We start from the raw sequence: 25,316 nt of genomic DNA, 5'->3' as shown, positions 1-25,316 counted from the left end.
ATTCTATGATTCTATGATTCATAAGGTCAAATAACTCTGCATATACTGATCCCTCAGTGTGGTCTATGTAACAGATAGTGTAAAGCCATCCGACAACCAGTAGCTCCTGTCGTAAAGTTAATCCATGCCCAACCTCTTTCGAACACATGGTGAAGTTCTAAAGGTACCTTGTTTTCAGTAGCATGCTTCTCTTTCTCGACTTTTGCAAGTGTTATTTCAAGGTCATCAATATCCTTCTTGAGCTCAGAGCACTCATCTTCCAATTTTCTCTTCTTAGAAGTCAGTTCAGAATTCATCTCTTCCTCATCCTCAACTCGCTCCGTCAGCTCTTTGACTTTGGCCTCCAGCTGAATCTTGGATTTAATCAACAAGTCGCATCGTTCCTCGGCATCTGCCAGAGTGTCTTGCTCCTGGTGTGGCACAAGGAAGAGGACAGCAATGACTACTTGGCTTTTTTTCTTCCTCCCTTACCCTCTAAATGGTCAGAGACCCTGATCCAACAATAGAGAGTAGTGTAAGGAAAATTTCCTACTCCTGATTTCAGAAGACAAGACCAACAATAATTAATAGAGCAGGGTGAGACAGTGGTGAGCAGGACTAGTCACATGTAAGACTACTTCCACATCTACCTGCCACAGACATTGCCTTGGACAGAACCTGTTAAGATTTGCATTGCTTGCCCACCTGGGTATATGCTAGAACATGAGAATGTCTATCTGCTCTAATTTTTGGCAAGACTCCAACAAGACCAACAACTTATTTTAGTTGAATTGCACTAACACTCTGGTTTGTAAACCCTTTGAGTTTCAAAGAACATCTAATAAATATATGAATACATGTGTCTACTCACAGCTTGGAGTTGGAGAAGCAAATCATTTTTTTCCTGAACTAAAGAGACTTGCTTTTCTTCAAGTTCCTTTCTCCTGGCTTCAGATTTTTCCAGGGCCTCCTTCAATTTCAGGAACTCTTCCTTCATATTGGCCATCTCCTTTTCAGTTTCTGCAGACTTCAGAAGAGGTTTGATCTTAAAGAAAAGCTTCATCCAGGGCCAGTTCTTCACGGCCATAAAAGCACGGATGTTCCACTGAATTACAAGAAGGGCATCCCTGGTTTAAGAAGAAAACAAACAAAATTCCCTGAAGTTTAGCCTGAATTGAGAAGGTGAGGGTTTTTTTATTTTATTCTCAGTCAGTTTTATGTCTTTGTTCTCAGTAATCTTAGGAACTTGTACTAGGATCCAAGATATACAAGAAACTTCCTCCATAACTCCTGATTTTCAGGGACATGTAAAATTTCCAAATCTGATTTTTACCAGAGCTGCAGGCAACTAATATACATTTGTTATTATTTTTATCGTGCATCTACTTTAAACCTTTAATGTAGGGTTAGCTGCTCTAGCCTGAGGGACTGTAATAATGGCTGTGATCAACATATAATTATATGATAATGACTATTATCTGCTAAGATTTAAGTGGGTGCCTTCATACCTCCGCTCCACTATCTTCTGGAACTCAATCCGCATCAGTCTGCCACGTGCTCTTGCCTGGATCATGGTTAAGATTTTCGCAAGTCTCTCATCCCTCATTTCTTCTAGATGGCCCAAGAGACCAGCCTTGAAGAACACCTTGGTACATGCACAGATGTCATTTCATCACGCTGAATTATTTTATTCAAGTTACACAGACTTCATTGAAATTGTTCAGAAGATTGGTATTTTTATTGACTCATTTTAAAGCAAAATAGTATAGGGGATCAAATACTATTTGCATCAGGGACTGCACTCCACAGTTCCAAAGCTGTTTCAAAATCAGGTCTCATCTCCCCAGTTTTGAATAGGCCAAACTATTTTATTGGCACATTTTTATTGCCACAGTACTTTTCAGCTGTGGCAGGGTTAAAGCAAGTCAGCTGAACCACAACTCACAACTCCCAGAAATCCCTGCTAAAGGGATTGTGTCATAATTGCACACGGCCTCATTTCAAAAGCCGTAGCTGATCTTGTGGCCCACATATGTTTGAGTGTACTTACACTATATTAAAGAAGCTATTGTTTCACTGGGGGGCATGGAGCATCAGCTGCTGCTGCGTCTGCTTGTAGTTAAGCTCTGATAAAAGCTTTGTGGGAGCTTGTGTCAGAGAAACAACATTCCTCCAGCACAACTTAAAATTAATATCACTTTGCTGCTATATTGCTGGTTCCTTTTATTAACAAATCTTCCTTAATTGCCACCACCAGAAATTCCATCATGTCCCATTCTGCAAAGCAGATATTACACCCATCACTTTTTACATGTGCAGTGATGGTCTTTTCTGGTTACCTTGGTGTGTCCGAAGCGATATTGGTTATGGTCAACATCTAAAGATGCCAACAGTTTTTCAGCAGCTTTTCTGCTATCCACAAACTTATCCTCTGGGATCGCTCCTGGATTCAGAATGCGGTACCTGTTAATAACAGATGAGTGATGAGTAAAATTGGCCTAGATTCTGCTTCACTCCCCGCCCCCCTTCTCCCAAAACTTAAAAAAAAAAATCACCTAGGGTAATTTTCTACTTTGCATCTACATAGGCACAAGGAAGAGCAGAACTCTGCTTTCCATGTTCAGGCAAACTGACTGGAAGATAAACTTGAATGGAATAAAATACGTCAAATAAGAATGAGAAGACATGCTTTGCTTATTCTGACTGAGGGGTTAGGACAGGAGACAACAGAGAACTGCATTACCTTTGTTTAAAGTCAGCATAAAGCACTCTGTTTGGGAAACCCTTACGGCAAATGCGGATGCCTTCCAGGACACCATTACAGCGGAGCTGATGCAAGACAAGGAAAGCATCCATTTCACCTAGGGGGGGAAAACAAGGCTAAATTAAACCAAACTTTTCCATAGGGCTTAGTCTTCATTTCACCCAGGGAATTGGAAAATGTGGGGTGTCATCTCCTGAAAGAACACCACCATCGGGTAAGGTGAACAACACAGTATTTAAACACAATCTGGTGACTTGGAACTAAGACATAGTCCAAATATACTAAAATGTTAAGACTGTTGTTTTTTCCATACCTGGAGTTTTTGATTCATTGGGGATAATGCATCGTACAAAGTGAGGGGCTGTAGATTTTAGGTTAGTCATCAGCTTATTTAAATTTTCCTAGAACAGACATATTAAAAACACAATTAGCTTTAGTGGTTTAATGGAATTCCAATCACTTATTTACTTGGTTTGTTGGTTGTTAAGTTTATTAAGGTCATTTCTCTAAATAGTCTCCAACAAAATCAGAAGCTTACAAAAATTATTGTGTTTTGATAAATTGAAGTACAAATCAACTTTATTATAGGAATCCACACCAATTTTTAGCAAAGTCTGAAGAAGACATGTTTTACTTACAACCACAGAGATGTCAGGAACAAGATGAACAGCAAGCAAGATGCTATATCATCCTGCAGAGCGTTGCTGTAAAGCTATCTGCATTTTTGCCTAGTCACTTCCCTGCTCAGTGAGGATAGTTCACCTTTCTCATCTGTTCCTTATAAAAGCTAGGTTTTTATCCTCCTGGCTAAACATTTGCCCGTTACTGATCTTAATCAGCCATCTCCCAGGCAGGCATAAGCTAGGTCGGAAGAAGCCAACCATTCAGTCCCTATTTTTTTTAAAGAGTGCTGTCTATTAAGCAGAAAATAGAGACCATTAGAGGTGGAACATAATGTCATCAGCACAACGGTTCAGGCTGAAAATTCCTCATAGGCCAGTCAGGGTGATAAATGAGACAACCTGAGCTGGGTACTTAGCAGCTCGCTGTGTGCTGGGAAGAGGGCTTCAATTTGTGGATTATTCAAGTACTGTCTGAGTGATCCTTCAGCTATCTTTGCACTTCTTCAGCTGGTAAGATACAGGTCTCAATGTCCCATTATTTCCCTTCATGAGGCGTACCTCCAGACAAGATAAAATGACATGACTAGTGGGAGATTTCTTACTTCCCTTCCTGAGGTTTACCTATATTACAGCTTCCTCAATGTTACCCAGAAGAAATTGTATTAATGGTAAATTACAGGTTCCATTTTTCCCCAGGGATGATCCCAGTGACAACTTCCACCAGAACATGCTAGTCTCAGTAGATGGGAATCACTCAGGCAAAAAGAGGCTGTATGACACTCCAGCCAACAACTTTTGTTTTCCATGACTGCTCTAACCCTAGGATCCAATTACAAACAGTAATCAGATAGGGACTAGCAAATTACTTGTAATCACTTCCTGCTCCACACACATGCATGAAGCAATAAGCCACAAAATAAGTGATAAAGGTTGCTCACAAGATTCTGTGATACTTTCTCAAACAGAATAAAAACATTTCATCTCCTGAATGCTCAAAGAAGATAAAATGGAGCAACCCCTCACGCATGTGGTTTTAATAACAATATATTCACTTAGCCAAGGGCAACAACCCAGGCCTAAAATCAAATTCTGATGTTGGATTTCAATATTTTTTTTTGTCCATTACAATCCTTAACAATCTGCTTCGAGGTGTTGTCTTAAACCACCAGGTGGGAAGAGGTAAACAAACCTTGTGTAATGAGGACACCGTTTGAAAAGAAGCACCTTTCTTGCGTTTCTTTTCTCCACCCTGGTCAGCTATGAGGGAAAAAAAAAGGAAGGAAGGAAAAATCACAATCTGTATCTCAGTGAGGGGTACAGGCAGGGCATGAGAGACAGACAAAACATTCTGATAGTGCAGCTCCCTTTGAATGAAAGACATAGCTAATGACCTGATGGCTCTGATTGTCCAAATATTACACAAAACATTCTGAACGTCACGTGCGATATATCGTAAGTTTGCAGCTCTCTGTCCATACTGGGGTTTTTGTCAAAGACTGTTGAAAGTTTTCTGGATTGCGTTTGCATTCCAGATCTACACAGCATCACTTGTTATGCAGAAAGTCCATAAATATGACAAAGGCAGAAAAATAACTTTTAACAAAATAGAGCCACTTGTAGTTAATTAAAAAGCCTACAGGGTGAGACGATGCAGGAAAGTAATGCTAAGGGAAAATTTATACTTTGCATTGTACTGTATAGACACTGATTCTCACATGTCTGCTATGAGGTGTGCAGGTCACATTTGTCCAGAATAGAAGGCAAGTATTTATTTTGTAATTTTAGATACAGTAGCTTTGCATCCCCAGAATGTTGCTTAAAACTTCAGAGTCAAAATCACTCATCCTCCAAAGGAATGCCTGCTTTGTTTCATGACCTTTCTGAAATTTCACAAGAGCTAAACATGACCCCAAAATGTACAGCAATTGCTGTAGCTTTCTAAACACTGGACCATTAGATCAGTCCCAGGAGGTCTGGCATCCTGTCACCTGTCAACAATAGTCAGCATAAAGGAAGAAGTGAAGAGTGCAATGTGCTTGATGCAATTATCCACAGCCTTTCCCCCTTTTGAAAGCGACACTGACGAGACTGGAAGAGGCTAATCTGAGCAGGCTGTTCTTTCCTCCTGACACAGAGGAAAAGCAAGGTAGCATTCTGACAAACAGGAATATCCACAGGCAAATAGGCAGTTAGTAACTTGCAAGAATTTGCTAGTGGCAGGATTTTTGCTATTGCCATTCAGCTCCGTTCCTTGTTCGCATTATGAAGTCTGCAGGCTGCTTGCTTCCTCAGAGAGCATCTTATGATTCGTGACAACAACATCTGTAGAAATGAGGTTACTAATAAATAGGCTGTAAGTGATTGCAACTTCAGGACAAAAGAGCTCCATCTTTGTAATGAATGCCAGTCTTACTTACTTAAGATCAATTTTCTGGATGCCTGCTACTTGTCTTCTCACAAATAGAACAGTTCTGCGTAAAGCATGCAGCTTAAATACGTTCTCAGACATACACTGGTCTTTGTCAAACAAAAAGGAAGATGTATTGGCAAAATCATCTACTTAGGCCAATGTGGAATGATGTTTGGGTACCTTCAGTGCTTACTTGCCACTAATCCAACAAAACATTCCAAAACTCTCTCTTCAACTTTGTGCTTCTGATTTAATGCAGGGTGGCTAGCAAGGAGGACTACAGCATGGAAAATAAGAACTGTTCATGCCTGTAGGCATTTATGTACAAAACTTTTTGTGCAACACTTGCTTGCATATCTGAACATCTGCATGCTCAAACTCCCACTGGAGTGTTCACAAGACACAGATTTCCTTGCCAAAATTGCTCGGAGATATTACGCATTCAAACTAGCTGAGTTAATGGCCTCCTTGGTATAACTGGCAGACTCCTACAGATGCTGTGCACATCTAAATAATTAGTCACTGCCTCATTTAGCATTGAGTCAGTTGCACTCGAGAGAGTTGTTTTGTTTCTTAAATTCATTCCCAAGCATGCATTCCAGAAACGAAAGAAAACCCATGTGAGCTGATTCCGCTTACCGCTGTCAGCGCCAACATAGCTCTCAAACAAGCTTGCCAGGAGTTTGTTGGATGATTTTTGGAAAATGCCTACTACCGTTTCATTAAGCGGGTCTTTGTTCTTCTCAAGCCACCCGATGATGTTATAGGGAACCTACAGCAAGGCATTGAAAACAAAACAGAAGTTGCAAATGTTACCCCCTCAGGGCTGCCCGTAGTTCTTGCTGGTTTGGCTTGAAGCCAAGGACCTTTTGTGAAGTGCTGCTCTCAGAGCAGTACCAGCCACCCGGTTTTTCATCACTTCCCCTCCAATTCTCTGCTTCCTAATTCCCAAAACACTCTTCCTAATAATTACCATTTGTATCCTGCACACCCCTTCCAAACTATCTGGTCCCTACACTTTCTCAGGGACTCCATGCGGTTGGCTGTAGGGAGAAGTCATCTGTGTCCCAGGAACCTACTAGTAAGTACTCACCTATAACTGCACAAGTAGTACTTTCACTTCAGGACAGCCTGCTACTCTGCCATAATCAAGATTTTATGACTAAAAATCTAACTCCTGGACTTTGCCACAGCTTGGTTTAGTGGGAAAATATGTTCCATTATTAGTACCACAAGGGGATAGAAACTCTGATTTTCTTTGCTGAATACATTAACAAATACACATAAAGAGCAAGATGGACATTCTTTCTCTTAATAAACACAAAATTAGCTTAAAGTTCAATTAAAATTTGAAATTAACAGCAGTGGGTAGGTTCCAGCTCTGCTGTGCTGAGGCTTCACATCAACTGTAGTTTGATAAAAAAAATTTCCTGTGTCCCTTTCAAATTCTTCCTGTCCATTGGGTCTGAAAACAGAGCTTTGAAACTGGTCAAGTTTTGGCTCAGGTATCACAGTAATGGATTGTATTCCTGCGCACCCCATCATCAGCCGACCTGTTAACTAAACCCTCACAGCAGAATTAACCCCACTTCCCTTTGCTACTTTCACACACTGGTCCTAATGTGAGTAAAAAGTGCTGTCAATTTTATTTATTTATTCTTTTACCCCTCCCTAAAAAGCTAGGCAGAAATTACTCAGTTCATTTCTACAGGGAACCAAGATGGAAAGTTAGATGCTGATGCTTTTTAATCACTAGTCTGAATTTGATTATAAGAAAAAGTGATAAAGGCAAGGCATATATTCAGCAAAAACATTATTAGCCTTCCCCAGTTTGTTTCATTTTATTTGTGTATCCAAGGACCAGATGTTTGGACTCTGGTGGCATCTTACGGTGTTGCAATACTTGCGCAGAGAGAGTAGAGATCTTTTACTCCTCACTGTTCCTTTCTTCCCTTCTTCATCCTTCCCACCCTCCTTCTTTGTGCACTAGGGGCCAAACCCTACCTGGAAGGCCTCTAATCCAAAGTCTGCCCATCAGCAGAGGAACTTACTGCACCAGCATAATGAAGAAGTTCAAAGTGAGCTTCATATTTCCTTTTCTTATCAGGCCTGGGCTTCTGTAAGTTAGGTGACTTGCCAAGATGATTGTCGTAGAGTTTGGCCTTGAATGTCATATCTGTAGCTTTCGGGAACATACATTCCTCTTCGAGGATAGAGAGGATCCCCAGTGGCTGTGGATTTAAGAACATCTTAGTTGGAAAATGCTTCGGCTGCCAGCTTTCAGAGGCTGAACAGCCTTTACGTTTGACCTGATGGAATTTCAAGCCTGCAAATTTTCTTCTCATACTGAGGAGGAAACCTCTGACTATTCTGTTAAAATAATAACTACACTTCTGACTATTCAGTATGTCACTTCTGCCTTAGGAGGCTTTATGATGACTTCCAGAAAAGCTTTGATTTGCCTTTCAAGACAGTTGAACCAACCACCATTTTATCATTCATCTCTCAGGAAAAGATGAAGCAACTTCCTAGCACTGGACAGATTGTTTGGGGGACTAGGATTATGTACAGATGTCCTACCCCTGGAGAAAAAAGTGATCAGGTAGAAGAGCACTTAATATCAGCCTTCCTACTCCAGCTGTTCTAAATGTCCTGTTAAACAAGACTCAAAATTTCATTTTTCATCACAGATCAGCAGGGTTAGATGCCATGCCACAGGAGATGGCAGAGAGAAAGACAGAGCAAGGGGCAGCTCTCACTCCCACGACCACACTACCCTCATAGAGAAGAGAAAAGGGAAAGTGTATCCCATGCTGGTGAAGCAGCGAGAGGGAAGCAAAGGACTTTGCACATCAATGTGTAACGTAAGAAACAGGAGCCTCATGTGGGAGAGGTACAGGGCAGTGACTGAAGCATAGCATTTGTCCTGAAAAGCTGACAAATAAGTTTGGAGTTAAGCATACGTGGAAGAAAGTAAATGGAAGAACAGTAGGGACAGAGAAGGACACAAGTGAAAACCCGAGAAGATTATACAGCCATACAAATTAGCAGCTACAGCTGGTGGTTACTGTTGGCTCTGTGAGGCAAACTCACAGAGGTAAAGCCAAGTGGCCACAATGCACAAATACCGATTTTCCTTTGATTCTGTATTGCATGTAGAAAGGTAAGAAACTTGTCCTGATCTTCATCCTACTCTGTTCACCGAGACTCGAGGATATCTCCAAGGGGTCATCATGAATACACCCAATTCAGTAAATGCACCTTAGCACTCCTGCACATACCTTCTCAATCAGATCAATACAGGCCTGCAGGTCCATGCCAAAATCAATGAAGACCCATTCAATGCCTTCCTTCTTATACTCTTCTTGCTCCAGCACAAACATGTGATGATTGAAAAACTGTTGCAGTTTCTCATTAGTGTAATTGATGCAGAGTTGCTCAAAGCTGTTAAACTGCAAAAGGAGATAAAGCATTTATGACACAGTTAACTATGGTAAGGGCTTGGTGGAACAGCAAGAAGGAAAAGGTTTACATCTAGAACCTTCTAAACAGTAACTCGTTGGGAAACTACTGAGCATAACACTGAAGGCAAAGGAGGAGGGAGTTGAGTAGCAGGCTGCTGGCTGCCTCATGTGCTGTCCTCCAGAGCGTGAGGGTGCCCGGATTTGTTCGGGTCTCTCAGGATGCATGTGCCTTTCCTTCGGAAGCATGCCACACCAGTCCTGTAACGCAGAGCCAACGCGTGCTTTGCTGCATACGGGGTGCAACTGGGAGCAGCAACAGCATTAAGCGCTTCTCTTCAGGAATGGGTTCTGAGAAACAGAAGTGTGATGTGCTTTTCTCACATACACTTGCTGACAGCGATGATAGAATGACAGAACAGCCCAGGCTGGAGGGGATCTCGAAAGGTCATCTGGCCCAACCTTTCAGAGGAGAGTGAGCCTGGATGAGATTGTCTAACACCCAGTGCAATCACATCTTAAAAACCTCCAGCGATGGGGACTCTGGGGAGGTCCCTGGGAAGGTTGTTCCAGTGAATGATTGTTCTCACTGTAAAAAATTTCTTTCTTATATAGAGATGAACACGTATCTCTTATATTGAGATACAAAAAAGAAATATCATACCCTCTGGAAGACGCTTTCTCTCAAAGAGAGAGAGTAGGAACAATACATTCTCCTAAAACACAGACCAAAGCATGTGAGATGTTGTATTTGCTGAAGGTTGCCAACCCTCTTCCTCCCCAGGAACTATTAGCATGTCCAGCTGTGCTAAATGCTGAGTGTTTTCTACATCTATTCATGGAAAAACCTTGTAAAATCATATACACCATTTTATTTACAGCTTTCTCAGCCCTCTGCCTTCTCTTCACTTAGAAAAAGAAATACGACCTAAGAGCTATTGCTTGGTACCTTTCATGTCCTTCCACCAAGTCCTCACACATTAATACTCACATCAAAGATTTCAAACCCGGCAATATCCAGGACTCCAATGAAGAACTGTCTTGGCAGCTTAGTGTCCAAGGTCTTATTGATACGGACCACCAGCCATTTGAACATTCGGTCATACACTGCCTTAGATAAGGCTCCAACAGCATACAAAACCTAAAACACAGGTTTGAAAATGCCACAGTGTGGAACAGAATCCACTGTGGAACATAAGGGCTTCAGGGCAGTAGCCTATTTCAATCCTTACTTACAGTTTAAATGTAATCTGACAATGGTTCTTATAATCAGCAAGGCATACTTAATGCAACACAGCTTCTCCCACTACCCATGCTGACTTTTCTTTAAATTGTTATGTATACGTATGTATACTAACACGTACATAAAGTGCTCGTAAGGTTCCTCTTAGGAAACAGCTGACAGCAAGCTGCAAATATTTTAATCCCTTACATTGCTGTGGAAGTTAGGCACCAGAAAGCTCACGGGTCAGACGCCAGCCACATTGTCCAGAGCTACTGCCAGAATAGGGGAGGTCTGTGCTCAAGTTTCTCATTGCCATCTGCTTCTAATTTTTGAGGGATGCTATGGCATAAGCAGGTGATAGGAAAAGTCTGTCAAAAGTCTCTTCTTTAGCCTATGCGCAACTACACCGATAAGACAGACCTCCCTCCAGCAGTTTTCAAGTTCCTGAGCCTGTACCACAGCCTGTCTTTAAACAACAAGTTTCATTGGAACCAAAATGCTGCAGCATCATCTACAATACAGCAACAGCTGCAGCAGTGCTAACCCAAGGACTTTTGTTTCCTAAATTAAGAGATACTTTTAAGTGGATATTGCCTTTAGCTGATTGAGGTCACACAGAGCTTAAAATTGCATGAATAATGAATAAGTGATGAGTGAATAAATAATCCATGGCTCAACTCTTCTAGGTAACTATTTTCATCCAGAATTAGATATCAATCCCCATGTGCTTTTACTGCACCTGGTTTCCTTGAGTGACTGCTAGTAACACATCAGGAAAAACAACCCCATCTAGGGAAGTGCCAGCCACTATTCCTTTGTGAGTCTTTTTACTGGTTTCCCACAGTTTCACTGTCATATCCCTCAAGTTTAGGGATATAAAATGAAAAGAGGTACTAGAAGTACCTGTTAATATTTTTAGCAGCTGTCTGCCTCTCTGAGCTGTTACAGATGGATTCTCAAGGCTTGTGGGACATCTCTTCAAATACCCTGAAAGCTTCTTACCTGTTCAACACTTTGACCTTTGGTCACATACTCGTTGCCGACTTTCACTCTAGGGTGCAACAAACCCTTAATCAAATCAGAGGAGTTGATTCCCATTAGGTAGGCAGCTTTGTCAGCACCTGATCATGAGAAACAAGGTTTCAGCTAGCTTTGAATTTCTACATGGAAACATGCTCAACCAAGAAAAAAATATTAAGTACATCCATTTCTAAAGAGAAACCTTGCTCTTCTAATGATTTGTGACATGTATGCCTGTACTCTCCCTTGTGGTAGAGAAGGTCATCTAGTTTCCTTACACCTCAATTGCTGTGAGAATCACGCTTGAGAAACACTTTAGGTATAGGGAAAATAACATATCTCCACACTGGTTATAGACAGTTTCAGGTGGGAGAGGAAGTAGAGAAGCAAGACCTGAAGACATGAAAGAGAAAGCTAAGACAACAACTTTTTTACAACCTTTTTGGTCACAAAAATGGAATTTCACTGGGTTATTCTGATTGTGTCTATTCACCTTCTACGAAACAAAGTTACCCACCATTGAGCGAGCCACTGCTGCAAATAAAGCACAGAACTCTTGGCTGAACAGGAGCTACGCTGTGCAAGGTCAAAGCAAACAGGCTGCTGCTCCATCAACACATGACACCTGCCAGACTTTTGAAGGTAAGGAGTAATGTTAGGTGTTATTCTTACTTTCAGTGCCATCAGCCTCTGCCTGCTCTTCTCTGGGTCTTTGTTTGAATTTCATGTTCCCAAAGTGCATGATGGCACCTGTGAGCTTGTAGGAACCAGACTTCTCATCTGGCACAAATCCCAAGATGTCCATGGCTTGCTGTGAAAAGGAAACACATGTTTTGTCACTTCTTTTTTCAAAAGCAATGGCATTTTGACACTCTGCAATCTACCTTTGCATGGCAGATATTACTAACCTGCCAAGGGGTGTTATCTTATACAGAAGCCATTGGAACACCCTGAAGACATGGCTGACAAAGAGGAGGAAAGCTCCCTTTATAATTTTGATACATAAAATGCTAGATAAGAACATTATGTCCATGGGCATTACATGGAGCAAGGCCTGTTTCAAAAGTATAATAGTTTATCAGGCCTCGTGCTTCATAGTATGAATGCAACTAAGGCCAACTTCTGCTTTCAATTTAGCCCAATAGTTTCAGTGACAGAAGTTAGGTTCCTGCCAGCAATTTTCCTCCCCACACGCACCTAATCTAGGAAGAACAAAGTCAAATCAATACAGGCTTACATCTGTTGCCAACAATTCTTCTCCATCATCCAAGTTGTCCACTGTAACTACTCCTTGTGAGCAAAAGTGGTAGTCATACGGGTTGGTCGATACCAGTAGCATATCTGTAAAAGAACTGCCAAGGTCAAAACCGCCACCATTCAGGGTATCCCAAAAAAAAGGGAGACTGAAAGCTCAACTCTGACATATAATTTTCTCTGCACTACCACATATAAAGTTTCTTTTTTTTTTTTTTACAACTGCAGGACAGCAACCAACTCTTTCATTCTGCTATTCCAGGCTGAAGACCAAGATTATGGAAATACTGCATACACATCTATTAAGCATATTTTGCAGTATATGGAGTTCATAGTTTCTTGTATAGCCCTACTCTGCCTTGCATACCTGTAGGAGTAAAAATCCCATCCAAGTACAGAAGAGAAGAAGATTTTAGTATGGCCCAAGACAGGGACAGTGGGCATCGTTCCCCTCTTTTATAACAGACTCACAAAACAGTAACTTCCAGGACTCTTTGGAGAAGACACTTGGCTCTTCATGAACAAAAGCCTGAATATGACACTCTCTCTCTCTTCTCTTTCCTCTTCCTTCACATCAACACCCGAAAATGTAGTGTGGTTTTCTAGAAAGCTAGCTGGCTGCAAAACTACAGGGAGTCCTGCTACCCTAAATCAACAGATAACCCACATTCAGCAGACCAAAGTTTCATCTAGATTTCAATCTTTTATATACATACAGACTGACCTTCAGGTCTAAATATGTATCTATGTAAATATATATATATGTGTGTCTATCAGTATTTGTATATTCTGATATACCGCTATATATAGCGGTATATCAGAATGTAACATATTCTTTGTAAGTCTTTGGTACTTTGCTATGGAGTCACTATGTTATATATTCATTTATCTACATTTGTATTTTTCTATATTTAGACTCGTCTATATTCAGATATGTATGTATTTGTATACAAACACATCCACTTCTTGTCTACAAAACAAGAAGCCCCTGTTGGTTTCAGCCTCTTCAAGAGCCTGCAGACATGATCCTACTGGCCAGAAAGGTGTGTGCTATTGTGGAGTAAACAGAGTTTATGAGAAAGACCATATTTTCCCAGCACAGGGATTCACACAGGAATCTCAGTGCAATGCTTCCTTGAAATCTTTCCCGTAATTGTCATTAATTAGGTCGCATAAAAGCTAAGAGGGTTAGGGACTTGACCACTGTCAGGATAATAAGACTTCAAAACAGATTATGATTGCTATGGCTGGGTAGGAGTTTAGTGAAGCAGCAAAGTGACTCTTCAATGTATTTTATAAAATGTGCTCCTTCAGAGCACAAATTACATTCAGCAAACCACATCACTAGTGAAGGTTTTATGCAAAGCATTAGGAGATGGGATCAGGGAGATCTCTTCTGCTCTCTGCTCTTCTCCAGCAGGTCTACAGGACTGCATTCGGCCAGGGGAAGCCTGAAGGGGGTAATCGCCTCATAATCAGCAGCAGGCAGCTTTGTGTACTGCCTCTGGCTACACAGCGTGCTAGGCTGGCAGTTTTGGCACTTTGGGCCGAAAGAGGAAACGAGCTTTTCTTCACGGACCTATAAGCAAATCTCATATATGAAAATCTGGATAATTAATGTTTTATCACCACACATACTTTTGGAGGTGTATTTTGCAGGTGTTTCGGGACCTTGGACTACACAAATTCAGCGTGACTTTTTTTGCTTTTATAATGCTATGTTTTAAAATGTCTGTCTCATTCCTTTAGACTAGCCTGTAATATCACTTCACTTTATAGGGTACCCACATCCGTATATCTCAGACAAATGGTCTCTGTTGCTGCTGATTAGAACAGCATCTTTGAAAGAGTATATTTGACAGTGGAAGTTCCATTTCATCAAGTGGAAGCGTAAGTGTCTTTCTGCACAGGGGTTTGCCCCCTGCTCCCGCCTCAGTCACTGGCTATTCAGCTAGAGGTTGGCTCTTAAAAGCTGTGGATCCACGTAATGCTTACCCAGTAACTCTGGTTTCTTTCCTGACAGGATTTGGTAGAAGATGTGATAGTCTCTTTCACCTGGTTGCTGGAAAATCACTCGGGATTTCTCCAATAAATCTAGTCTCACAAAAGAAAATTCAGTGAGAAAGGTACTCCAAGCTTTCAGATGAGCAATTGTATTTTTTAAAAGGAGAGAGTTTGCTGCTTACAAATCTCAATATCAGCAGATGACAGCTTGCCTGTGGTTCCAAAATGGATTCGGATAAATTTACCCTAATTCACACAGAAGAATATTCTAATTAGTGCATATAGTACACACAGAGGGAAACAAAGGACGCTGCTTGAAGGCAATCATTTGGCCAAAGAATCAGTTTATGCTAACTCCTTGGCTTTGCACAGGCAGGTTTTCAATGAGAAATATCAAAACAATGATGTTACACTTTTCCAAGCCTAAATCTGTACACACAGCTATGTAATCAGCTTGTGGGGAAAGGATAAGAGAGTACTTATCTGCCAGGCTAAGACAGGGGAATGCACACAGCTTCCCATTTCATGATGCACATTACTGTCATGCAGGACTCAGAGCAATAAGCCTGGGCATGAGACACACAGGCTTATGTTTTGACTCTTCCTCCTTTGTAGTTCAAACTTACATTCAACTCCTTACATCAGAAGGGTTCTCTCATTTTACAGTGCTTTGCCCATTAAATTTGCATATTCAAGCCCCCCAATTAATAAAAATCTAGTAGTTTTCATTTAATTTATCACATTCAAACACATCAACTTTTTAAAATATGTAATTTTTGTTCCAGCTGACAAACTCCTCATACAGTTGTGCAGCTTTCTACAGATGCTTACAACCTCTGCCCCTCTCTGCCCCTTCCAATTTCCATTTTAAACAGGATTTGTTAGGGAAGCACAGACTACAAACTCAGGCTGTCATCATCATGCATTCCTTTTGGACCTCTGAGGTAACGTCAACCAGATGTGGCAGGGGCAGAGCTCCCAAGGGGATCGCTCTCCTGCAAGCCTAATGGAAGTGAGGAGAGGCTCAGGGTCATGTCAGCACTGAGAGACAAGTAGAGGCGGCTTACTCAGCCAAAAAGATAAGAGATGGTATGGACCAAAGGTAGATGTGTGGGTCTGCAGCGGGGGAAGATGTGGGAGGGAGCAGGGACTGTGGTGTATTCCTGAGTCTTAGTGGCAAAGCAGAGCTGTGACAGGGAGAAGGGGATGGCTTAGGCTAGTGGAAACACAGTAGGGAAATAAGGCTATGCAGCAGAGGCAGTCCTGGGGAAGATCTGCCCCTGCTGTTCAAAGGGCTTCATAAAGCTCAGCTTTGCTTGTCTCCTGATCATGTACAGTTTAAACAACTATTCAGGGTGGATCTTCCTTTGTTTATCTTTAATCCTTTCGGTAGTAGTTCCTAGTTAGATCCTACTTTGTTATTCTTCCACTGTGTGGAAATCCAACCATTTTAGCAGACAGAATGAGACGCAGCTTATGAAGGGACTATTACAGAGATGCTATTAAGTGGCCATTGTTGAAGAGGACATCATTGTTATGTTACAGACTTACAAAACGTGAGGAGTTGTCGTTTCTCAGAGTTTTGGCATTTCCAAAAGCTTCTAGGGCTGGGTTTGCTTGAATGATTTGATCCTCCAAGGTTCCCTAGAAATCAAGGTTGAAATACTATTGAGAAACCTGCAGGCCACATACTCAGCCGTTAACCATAACTCAGCCACGCATTCACTTATAGAGAGAAGCTTCCATAGCAAAGTGATGGAGCTCCACCCCAGGGGTGTGAGCACAGTGCAAACAGCCGAACAGCAAGATCGTCAGTCAGAGTGCTTAAAAGGCCTCACGCATTCTGCTGCTCTCTACGGTGTCGCTTCGTAGATTTGATATTTTATGCCATCTGCATGCGAAAGAAATCACCGTATCTTCCCAGGTACTGGGAAGCATGTGGGGACATCCAAGTAAAGTGTGTAGGAGAAAGGGCTATTGAAGACAGTGACGAGCACTAAAATGCATTAGATTTGAAAGCACTCAGAGCTTGTAATATTTGGGATTTTTGGAGGTGAGAAAAGCATTAACTGTCACTTGCACAAACTTCACTTTGCTAAAGCAAACAACTTTAACTGCCTGGGCTCCCGGGATCCTTCACTGGGAGAGCCACGCAAAGTGAAATGCTGAGGTTCGTGACACAGACGGACAGAGCCCAGAACCATTTTCTCATGGGAAAGATAAAAGAGCAAAGCTGATGACTTACCCCAGTTTTGGTAGCTGGTTGCTGTCAATAGAGGAACACAAAGGAGGAAAATACACCCAAAAAAAAAAAAAAAAGAGAGAAGAGAGAATGTGAGTACTAACATGGAGAACATCACAAAAGATAAAGATGAACAAGGTGAGATGTCTAGTGGGCACCAACACACCAGCAGGACTTTTTGAAACCTTCCTTCAAAAAGCACATGCGACTGTTACGTTGCGTTACCATACATCACAAAATAGCCAAGTGCTGTTCCTACCCAACCTGTTGTTTTAACCCCTGCTCCAACCAACTACCTGGTTTTGTTCTGGAGATGTTTCACACTGAAGCCAAAAGGCTAACTAGCTGGCCAGAGAAAAGAGACTGGTGCCAGATGGTGGGAATAAAAGGATGTTAATGCAAACAGACAAGATTTAGACAATTAGGTCATGCTGGACTTGAACCCTGGGTTTATTTGAGAAAAAAAATAAGGGTGATGATCATGAAAATAAAATGTGACCCGAGCTGATAAGTTACGCTAAATATCTTCCAGCTACAGTATCCGTTATTGGCACACTTGTTCCATGAGCACACCAGGTTTCAGACACCATGATGAGCACCAATCCCATTGCAATCAGAAAGCTGGCTCTGGATCACTCCATCATTTGTTAAGAGAACCCCGTAGGCCTCAAATGAATGTGTATTAGGTTTTGGTGATGTCGGTTATGCATACAGACTCCAAGCCTGCCTGAAATTTTGGCCTTATAAATACAGTTCATAGGAGTCAGTTAATTTACCACGAAAGAGCACTGAGCCTTCAAGTGCAATGAAGCTTGTAGTGAATAAGCTCATAGCAACTCAAGATAAAAAGCAGCATGAATACAGTATTCACTGTAACCTTAGAGAGCCCTTATAAGCACAACAGCACTTATCCAAAGAGAAATACAGAAGAGCTGATTGAAAAAAAAAATCTTTTGTCAAAACATTCCATTTCTGTGGACAAAAAAGCTTTCAACAAGACAGACATTTTGATGAGAAATGATAATCCTAGTCCTTTTGAAGACTATTTTCCATGTGAAAAAAGTAAAATTCCTTAATCTTCACAGTCTCCCTATCACTTGACCAGCTTTAACATGATCAGAAACATATTTAACACAGACAAAAAAATATAACTCCTAGAAAAAAGCAGCAGCAACAAGCAGATGTTCAGAACCAGGAGTGGGTTTGCTGCTCTGTCTGGAGCGTTGCAAGTTCAGGAGAGCACTGCCTTTCTACCTTCAGAACAACATGATCTCAGTAATGCCGTGTAGAAGCATCAGTATCTTTTCCCAACGGGTTCTTTTCTTAACCGTGACTGTTGAGGTCTAGCACACGGTCTGCTGTTTGGGACGCAGTCTTGTGAGGTTAGTTGTACACAACAGAAAACCCTTGGGAGTCTGAAATGAAACAGCCACCAGCAGACTTACGTTCTTTTTACCAGGTTCACCCAGGGCTGCCACCGTGGCAAAGTACTGGATGACGCGTTTCGTGTTGACGGTCTTGCCAGCACCGGATTCTCCACTAAAGGAAGGAGGAAGACAACATAGGCATTGCTCAAACAGCTGTAACATCTTTTCACCCTCCTGTTCTTCCAGCCCCTCCCCGCGCACAGGCTGTTCTCAGAATCACTGACTGTTTCCTGCAGCCTGCTGTTTGGGTATTTCAGTGGAAAATGCATTAAATTGACTGAATGAAGAGGCGAATGCCCACAATAGCAGCAACTGATTCTTCACGTGACTGGGCTCAGAAATCTAGTACAAATGCCTGCTACACTGAGCTTCCTTTAAGGGCATGAAGTTGGATTACAAACATCCAGACTGGGATCTGGGGTATACCTATATACAGCTAATGAATTAGAAAACATACAGAAGAGTTGCAATAATTTGCTGGCATTATGCAGGAGCACATGTAAACTGCACAGAGACACACCCAACTCTCCATCTTTCATGCTTGCCAGTAAATGAGGTGCCTCTTCTTTTCTGCCTTGGTCCCTCCTTTAGATGTATCTACACAACATTCTTAAACATAATTTGCAGCAAGACCAAACACATTGAAAAGGAGGAGTCTTTTATGTCCAAAGAGGGTGGCCACAGCAAGGCTAACCCTGGAAGAAGCTACTTGATGCCTGATGAGCATTTTTCCATGCCTACTTGGAATGAACACCCAGATGGGAATCAGAAATGGGCCAGTCTCCATCAAACCCTTGGCTACTCCTTTCCCATGGGGCTCAGTGCAGCCATCAGATGGCTAAATTGCCAGTTACTTGGCTTGGATTGAGTTCCGGGCAATTTAGCTGAGCTTTCAAGGGTCAACTTGTATTTTAGTAGCATTTTTTTCTTCTAAGCTTTTTGCAGCGACAGAGTCTCAAATCAGTCAAAAAAGAAGCACTTACGTGATCAGCATAGACTGATTCTCACGGTCTGTGGAGGGAAAAAGAAAAAAAAGAGACACATTTAGGAGGATGTACAAATTGCTTATTATAATTGCAAATGAGTACCAACTATTCCAGAATCATTCCTGTGAAGCCAAGAGAGAATCACATGAAGAAATGGAAAAATAAAACCCAGCATCACCTAGTCTGACCTCCAGCAGTGCAAGTTCCAGCCCTGCCTTGAATCCCGCTCTCAAGTTTTGTTCAAGTCGGTATTAAAGACCTGTCAGTCATGTACATTTCTCCTGTGTCTGGGAAACTATAATAAAGAAAGTAATTTCCTGCCATCAGAATGTTTCTTGCCTTCCTCCTGAGCATGACTTTGCTCACATCCGATCCTTCTGCTCCTGCAGTACTAGACCAACCCAAGTAATGTTGCTGTTTGTTCAAGGCCATTGGCCATGCTGCTGGAATGAAGTTTTACAGTGCTCCCACTGTTAATGGCCTGACCAGAAATAACCATTTATTAAAACACTTTGCAACCTTAATATATTATTAAGCAAGTTCAGCAAATGCTAAATCATAGAAGCTTCCCAAGCCCTTCAGTCTAAATTCCTCTTTTCTTTTTTTAATTCTCGTCACCATGGGAGGCTACATACCATGCAGCCTGGCCATATTTCACCCTTATCTATCAGATAAAGAGCACCTCTCTGTAGCCACGCACATCCCCCTCTACCCAGCGCCTCGGGTCCCCTCACAGCTGTGGCACTTCCCATTCTATTAAACACAGGTGACAGCAGGATGTCTTCCCACCAAGTCTCCTTGGGATTTACCCTGCCGCCTTGTAGGACCTGGTGTGAGCACATCACTGCTGCCCTCTGCTGATAAACTCTTTTTTTTTCAGTAACTTGAGGGTCAGGGTGAGAAAATTTCACGTGAAAATCTGGAGTTCATTGGCACCCACGCCCACGGCAGGTTTGTGCAAGCGGTGTGTGTCCAGCACCCTTGCTAGCCGCCCTTCCTTAACCTTTGAGTGCACACATCTTAGGAGCATTAGAATACTGAGCATAAACTGAGAGTAAGCTTATTTTTGACGCTGGGAAAATATTTACAGACCACTGGGGCACGGCCCCGTTTCTGTTACAAACTGATGGATCCACCCAATTCAAACAGCTAAATTTGTGCACTTTACAGATAATCCATAAATAGAGCTTATTGTTATCAAAAGTACCACAGGGAGAGTCAAGGGAGCTTAAAAAAAATATATATACGTATAAAAAACTGACACACACTGCCAAGTCCTTGTTGCTTGCAGAGCATTTGCACATTTGTTGCACGCTGCAAAAGCTCACACAAGCTTCCATCCGCTAAAAAAAGCAACACCAAATTTGAAAGCAAACAGTGCCACTTACTACGCAGCATGTCATGGTAGGCGTTATCGGCAATGGAGAAGATGTGGGGAGGAGCCTCCGAGCGCCTCTTGCCTTTGTACGCAGCAACGACCTCCGGCTTGTAGACAGGCAACCACTTGTAGGGATTTATGGTCACACAGAATAAACCTGAATAGGTCTAGAGAGGAACACAAAATAAGAGGGAAAAAATAAATGCTCAAGGAAAAAGAAAAAAAAGTCTTAGTTAACCAAGCAGGACCTGATGTTGCCAGCTTCTGAGTTTGAATTCTGACTTGAATTTCAGCCTTTAATCTCAATTTCTAAAGCTACTGGTCTGCTAAGTGACTTCCTGTTGGCAACTGATACCAAAACTACAGATACTAACCAGCAAGAGGGGAAATTATTTTCAAGATGCCAACCAGAAACAGCCCCTTCAGCAAAACAAAGGAGCAACAAATAGCCCTGTGTCTGATTTTCTGCCTTGCTACCCCACGAGAGTTTTTTCCTCTTGGAAACAGTCATTATGAAGGAAAGAAAAGTTACAGCTTTCCTGTTTGAATGGCATTTTTAGGTGGAGAAACAAACTTCCATTATTAATTCGGTGTGAGCACCGTGGGGCAATTTCTGGTGGGTGTTCAAAGAGAAACCAACTTCATAGTGTTATTCCCCAAAGCTGTGGAGTTTTTATTCAGCTTTTGGAGAAACACAGTTGGTAAAAGCTATCTTTATAGTCACTCTTTGGGGCATCTACATCAGCTAGCTGGGGCCTGGTCATTGTGCGAGAGAACGAATTTTCAGTTATAACCCCAGGGAATCGGTGTTAGCTGGTAACCTTTCAGGAACTTAGTCCAGGTTGAAGTAAAAATCTTCAGAGAAACCCAGTAAATACATGGGCACAAGCATGATGTGCACACGGATTAATGAGCTCGGTTACAGTCTACAAGTTTCAGGTGAAATCCAGGTGTCTTCCCCTAAAAATATCATTAAGATCTGCTCCAGAAAGGCCTTGGCATGAGTCCTCAGTCCTATTTTATACAAGGAAAAGGAAAACCCCAACGAGTAAATGGATTAAGGCAAGATGACAAATTTAATTTTCTACCTGTACTGATCTGCAAGCAAAGCATATATGTCCATATAGGGGTCATTAGAGAAATGCAGATGATGTTTACCAATCAGAATTCAAATGTGAAAAAGTTGGATTTGTTCCTGTGATGAACACCAAAAACCCAAACAGGGATTGGCTAGAAAATTTATAGATCCCCCTGACTGATTTCCGAAACAATTACTCTCAGTTTGCTGCATTCAGAAGTTTGGCCTTACAAAATTAGATGCTACCGAAGCTTGTTCTAGTGCTGACAGAAATTATGTTAATGATGTCATGGGGAAGAGGCCAGAGTGAAACAAGACAGATGTCAGCGCTGAAAATGAAGGGAATAAAATTACTGAACTAAAGATAGAAAGGCACATACTTAAAAGAAGTTGTGTGTGTGCTCTAAGCTTGAGGCATTGTTTCTTAACAAGGAAATCTCCATGGCTGGTACTGACATGGATTAATATTAGGAGAGGAAAAAGCAACTAGGTCTCCCCGAAGCCTTGATTGCTGAAATTATGTCCCATGACACCCCCCTCCTAGGAAAGCAAGCAAAACCAGAGAACTAGACACCATCTGATCCATTCAGTTTTGTTTGTCTGTATTCAAACACCAGCCAGCTCCACGCAACTATTTCCTGAAAAGATGAGCAAGACCCTCAGTTTTGTGACTTACCAAAGTTGTAAACCGAATATGAGGAACACAACACGTTCAAAACATGAAATCTGCCCTTGAAATGCAGATTTCTAAATAAAGCCTTGTAACAACCCTTACATAGATCATCCAGTTGCTGTAGCGCTTTCTCAGATTGTACAACACAGATGCCTCGTTCAGATGGGTCAGCATAGCCATGTCCTCAATCATGTCAAATTTGGGAGGGTTCATTGACTGCACATCATCTTCTTTAATAGTCATGGTCTGCAATGACAAACAAGTACAGCAACACTGGAAAACACTGGGATTTTCTGCTGCTTCACACACCTTATAGGAGAACACAATTCCTGTAGAGGGAAGTCCTTCAGCTCAGCTCCAGGTAGTCACTGTCCCTGGAGATGTTCAAGGAACGTGTAGACATGGAGCTTGAGGCCATGGTCTAGTGGGTATGGCAGTGCTGGGTTGGTGGTTGGACTGGATGATCTTATAGGTCTTTTCCAACCTCAGTGATTCTGTGAAACCCAGCCTATGTATGTAATACCGCATGTTGTCACAGCTACCCCAGATGATAAATGAAGGAGCGTGGTAGCATGGCTGTGAAAGGAGCCATGGGATTTAGCAACAGCCTGGTATTTTACCTCTGGAGTCCAAACGAGAATGGGCTGGTTGTAAGCCTCACCTCACTGCTGCTGTGTGGGGATTGATACTCGTTGACTCACCATCGCATTGCTGGTTTTCCCTTATGTCAGTCTGATATGGCATCAGATATGGGGCTTCCCACTCACAGCTCATTTCATGAAACAGGCAACTGAGCTTAAACCAGGACAGGTAATTCCTGGAGCTTGCTGATCCAGCCTTGTTAGTCACAGATCAGACAAGACCAGTTTTATACCTTTCCATCCATTGTCTCCACAGTCACTTTGCCACCACTGGTTTCTGTAATTTCAGCTTCAACGTAAGCTTTCTTTTCATCAGGAACCCAACATTTCTTCTTCCCTGTGAAATGAAGGAGATGAAGGGTTCACAGCCTTGCGTCAGACAGTAACACCATGCCTCGCTAAGCGAGGCTACTACCGGGTTACTTTTTCCGCACAAGCAACACAAAACCTCTGGGACCGCAGCAGACCCACAGCGCTGGGGAGCTGCCTGCCAAAGCAGAAGGCGTAGGGCTCCCAAATGTAGTCTCCCCTTTGAAACTACCACTTGGCTTCCTCTAGATCCTTCCAGCACAAGGTGTCAAAATATTTCACAAGTGCTGGCTAAGCCTCAGCCTTCACGGGAAACCCATAATCATTATCACCAGTGTGCAGATGGAGGAACTGAGAGCCAAGCCCAAATTAAGGTGTTTGCTAAAAAGTCACACAGAAAATTGCCATCTGAGCGAGGAATTCAGCCCACATTTTTTGCCTGCCAGCTATCAGATTTAACCTCATTCCTGCACATTCTTCTGAGGTTTGTACTGAAAACCAGCCATATTAATAACGCATGTTGGGTTATGTGTGTGGCTTTTTAAAAGTTTGGAGTAGCGGCACCAGACTTTAGTTACAGCAACTATTCTGAATAGCAAAAAGCTGTGGCTATCAGTGTATTTATACTTAGTACTACACCTCAGGGCTCACAGAAATCCATTTTATTGAAAACAAATTATGGAAAAATATAAGCTACCATCAGATTGTCATACAGCCAGCAAATGAAACAGAGGTACAGGTAGAATGTAAAGAGCCACAGAATCTCCCTCATTACAGGAATATGAATGCATGGTGGTTTTCTTTCAAATGGACAAAGAAGTGATCCTCCCTTTAGCAGAGCAGCACAAAAACCATTCCAAACTTACCATAAATTGTTAGATTATTTCCATTTAGTACTACCTGGGGGCTTTTTATAGCTTTGCAGAAGAAAGAAACTTAGTTGAACGAGCCACCTCAAACAGCAGGGACAACAGAGGTTTTACATCCTGCTTTGCTCTGCATTCCCACAACTACACTTGGATGTAACCCTTATCCTGCTTAACCAGCCACTGGCAGTGCAAAGGATACCACAACTCACCATCAAAGGCAACGGTTTGTGCCATCATCAGCTCCTTCTCGCTCTTTCGGAGGAAGGGAGCAGCCTCCCCGAATTCCGACATGTCCATCATCTTGGCAAGGTTTCAAGGTGGCACAGCTCAAAGAGGAAAAAGGAAGAGACCTAGTCTAGGAAAGAAAGGCGGGGGGGGAAATTCTTTTTCTTGCATGATCTGAGGCAATACAAAACACTCTGCACCATGTGGCTGATAAAAGTGATTAATTTGAAATGCAAATACCTAACACAGGTTTGGGGCTATACTGCACCCTTAGTTAAACCCTTCCCTGTCCCAGTTTATTTAAAGCCAGGCAGATCTGTGGTTCAAAACCCCAACACAGGTCACAGCTATCTCCACGGAAGAATTTAATCTCCTCTCTGTGGCATGAATGGTGCTTAAGAGCAGGAGATCGAACAGACCACTTGGAGCTGTGGTTTTGAAAGCCACTTAGCAGGGGCCTGTTCTGGCCCCTTTCAAATTCTCCTGGAGCAGCCGTGTGCTCTCCAACATGTCTGCCTGGGGCCCTGCCACTCGCCCACTTACAGCGTCGTCTCCGGCAGGCGTTTTCTGGAAACTGCAGAGCACGACTTCACGCATGCAGGGGGAGAACTGCATCAAGGGTGCGCGTTACACCCTCGCTGCAGCTCCAGGGACGTATGCCCATGCTTGTGCTGGAGAAAGCCAGCACTGGAGTTGGAAACGGCTCTGCTACCTGCAGCTCCTCTGCTCGAGCGAATTGGCGTGGTTT

General features: G+C 42.3%; 1 protein-coding gene across 1 annotated transcript; it reads right to left on the bottom strand.

The window, feature by feature from the left end:
* Positions 1 to 167: 167 nt before the first annotated feature.
* On the bottom strand, positions 168 to 24,694 carry LOC104504877 (myosin-7B-like; the record flags this gene model as incomplete). The annotated part of the gene is made up of 24 exons (XM_010149114.1): positions 24,553 to 24,694; positions 23,399 to 23,502; positions 22,627 to 22,770; positions 20,784 to 20,940; positions 19,393 to 19,420; positions 18,428 to 18,521; positions 16,986 to 17,006; positions 16,292 to 16,384; positions 14,923 to 14,986; positions 14,732 to 14,830; positions 12,720 to 12,823; positions 12,155 to 12,293; positions 11,465 to 11,583; positions 10,229 to 10,378; positions 9,058 to 9,228; positions 7,828 to 8,007; positions 6,416 to 6,548; positions 4,556 to 4,623; positions 3,057 to 3,144; positions 2,723 to 2,840; positions 2,319 to 2,442; positions 1,488 to 1,624; positions 851 to 1,106; positions 168 to 410 (listed from the first exon to the last, which is right to left on the bottom strand). Coding segments are annotated over exons 1-24 (2,925 nt in total), but the record flags the coding sequence as incomplete, so codon positions are not given.
* Between the last annotated feature and the right edge of the window lie 622 nt (positions 24,695 to 25,316).

The sequence above is a fragment of the Eurypyga helias genome, unplaced genomic scaffold (assembly GCF_000690775.1).
Source record: "Eurypyga helias isolate BGI_N326 unplaced genomic scaffold, ASM69077v1 scaffold37223, whole genome shotgun sequence".
In the NCBI taxonomy this organism is placed as follows: domain Eukaryota; kingdom Metazoa; phylum Chordata; class Aves; order Eurypygiformes; family Eurypygidae; genus Eurypyga; species Eurypyga helias.
Note: the sequence above shows the minus strand (reverse complement) of the source record. Positions and strands in the feature narration are given on the sequence as shown.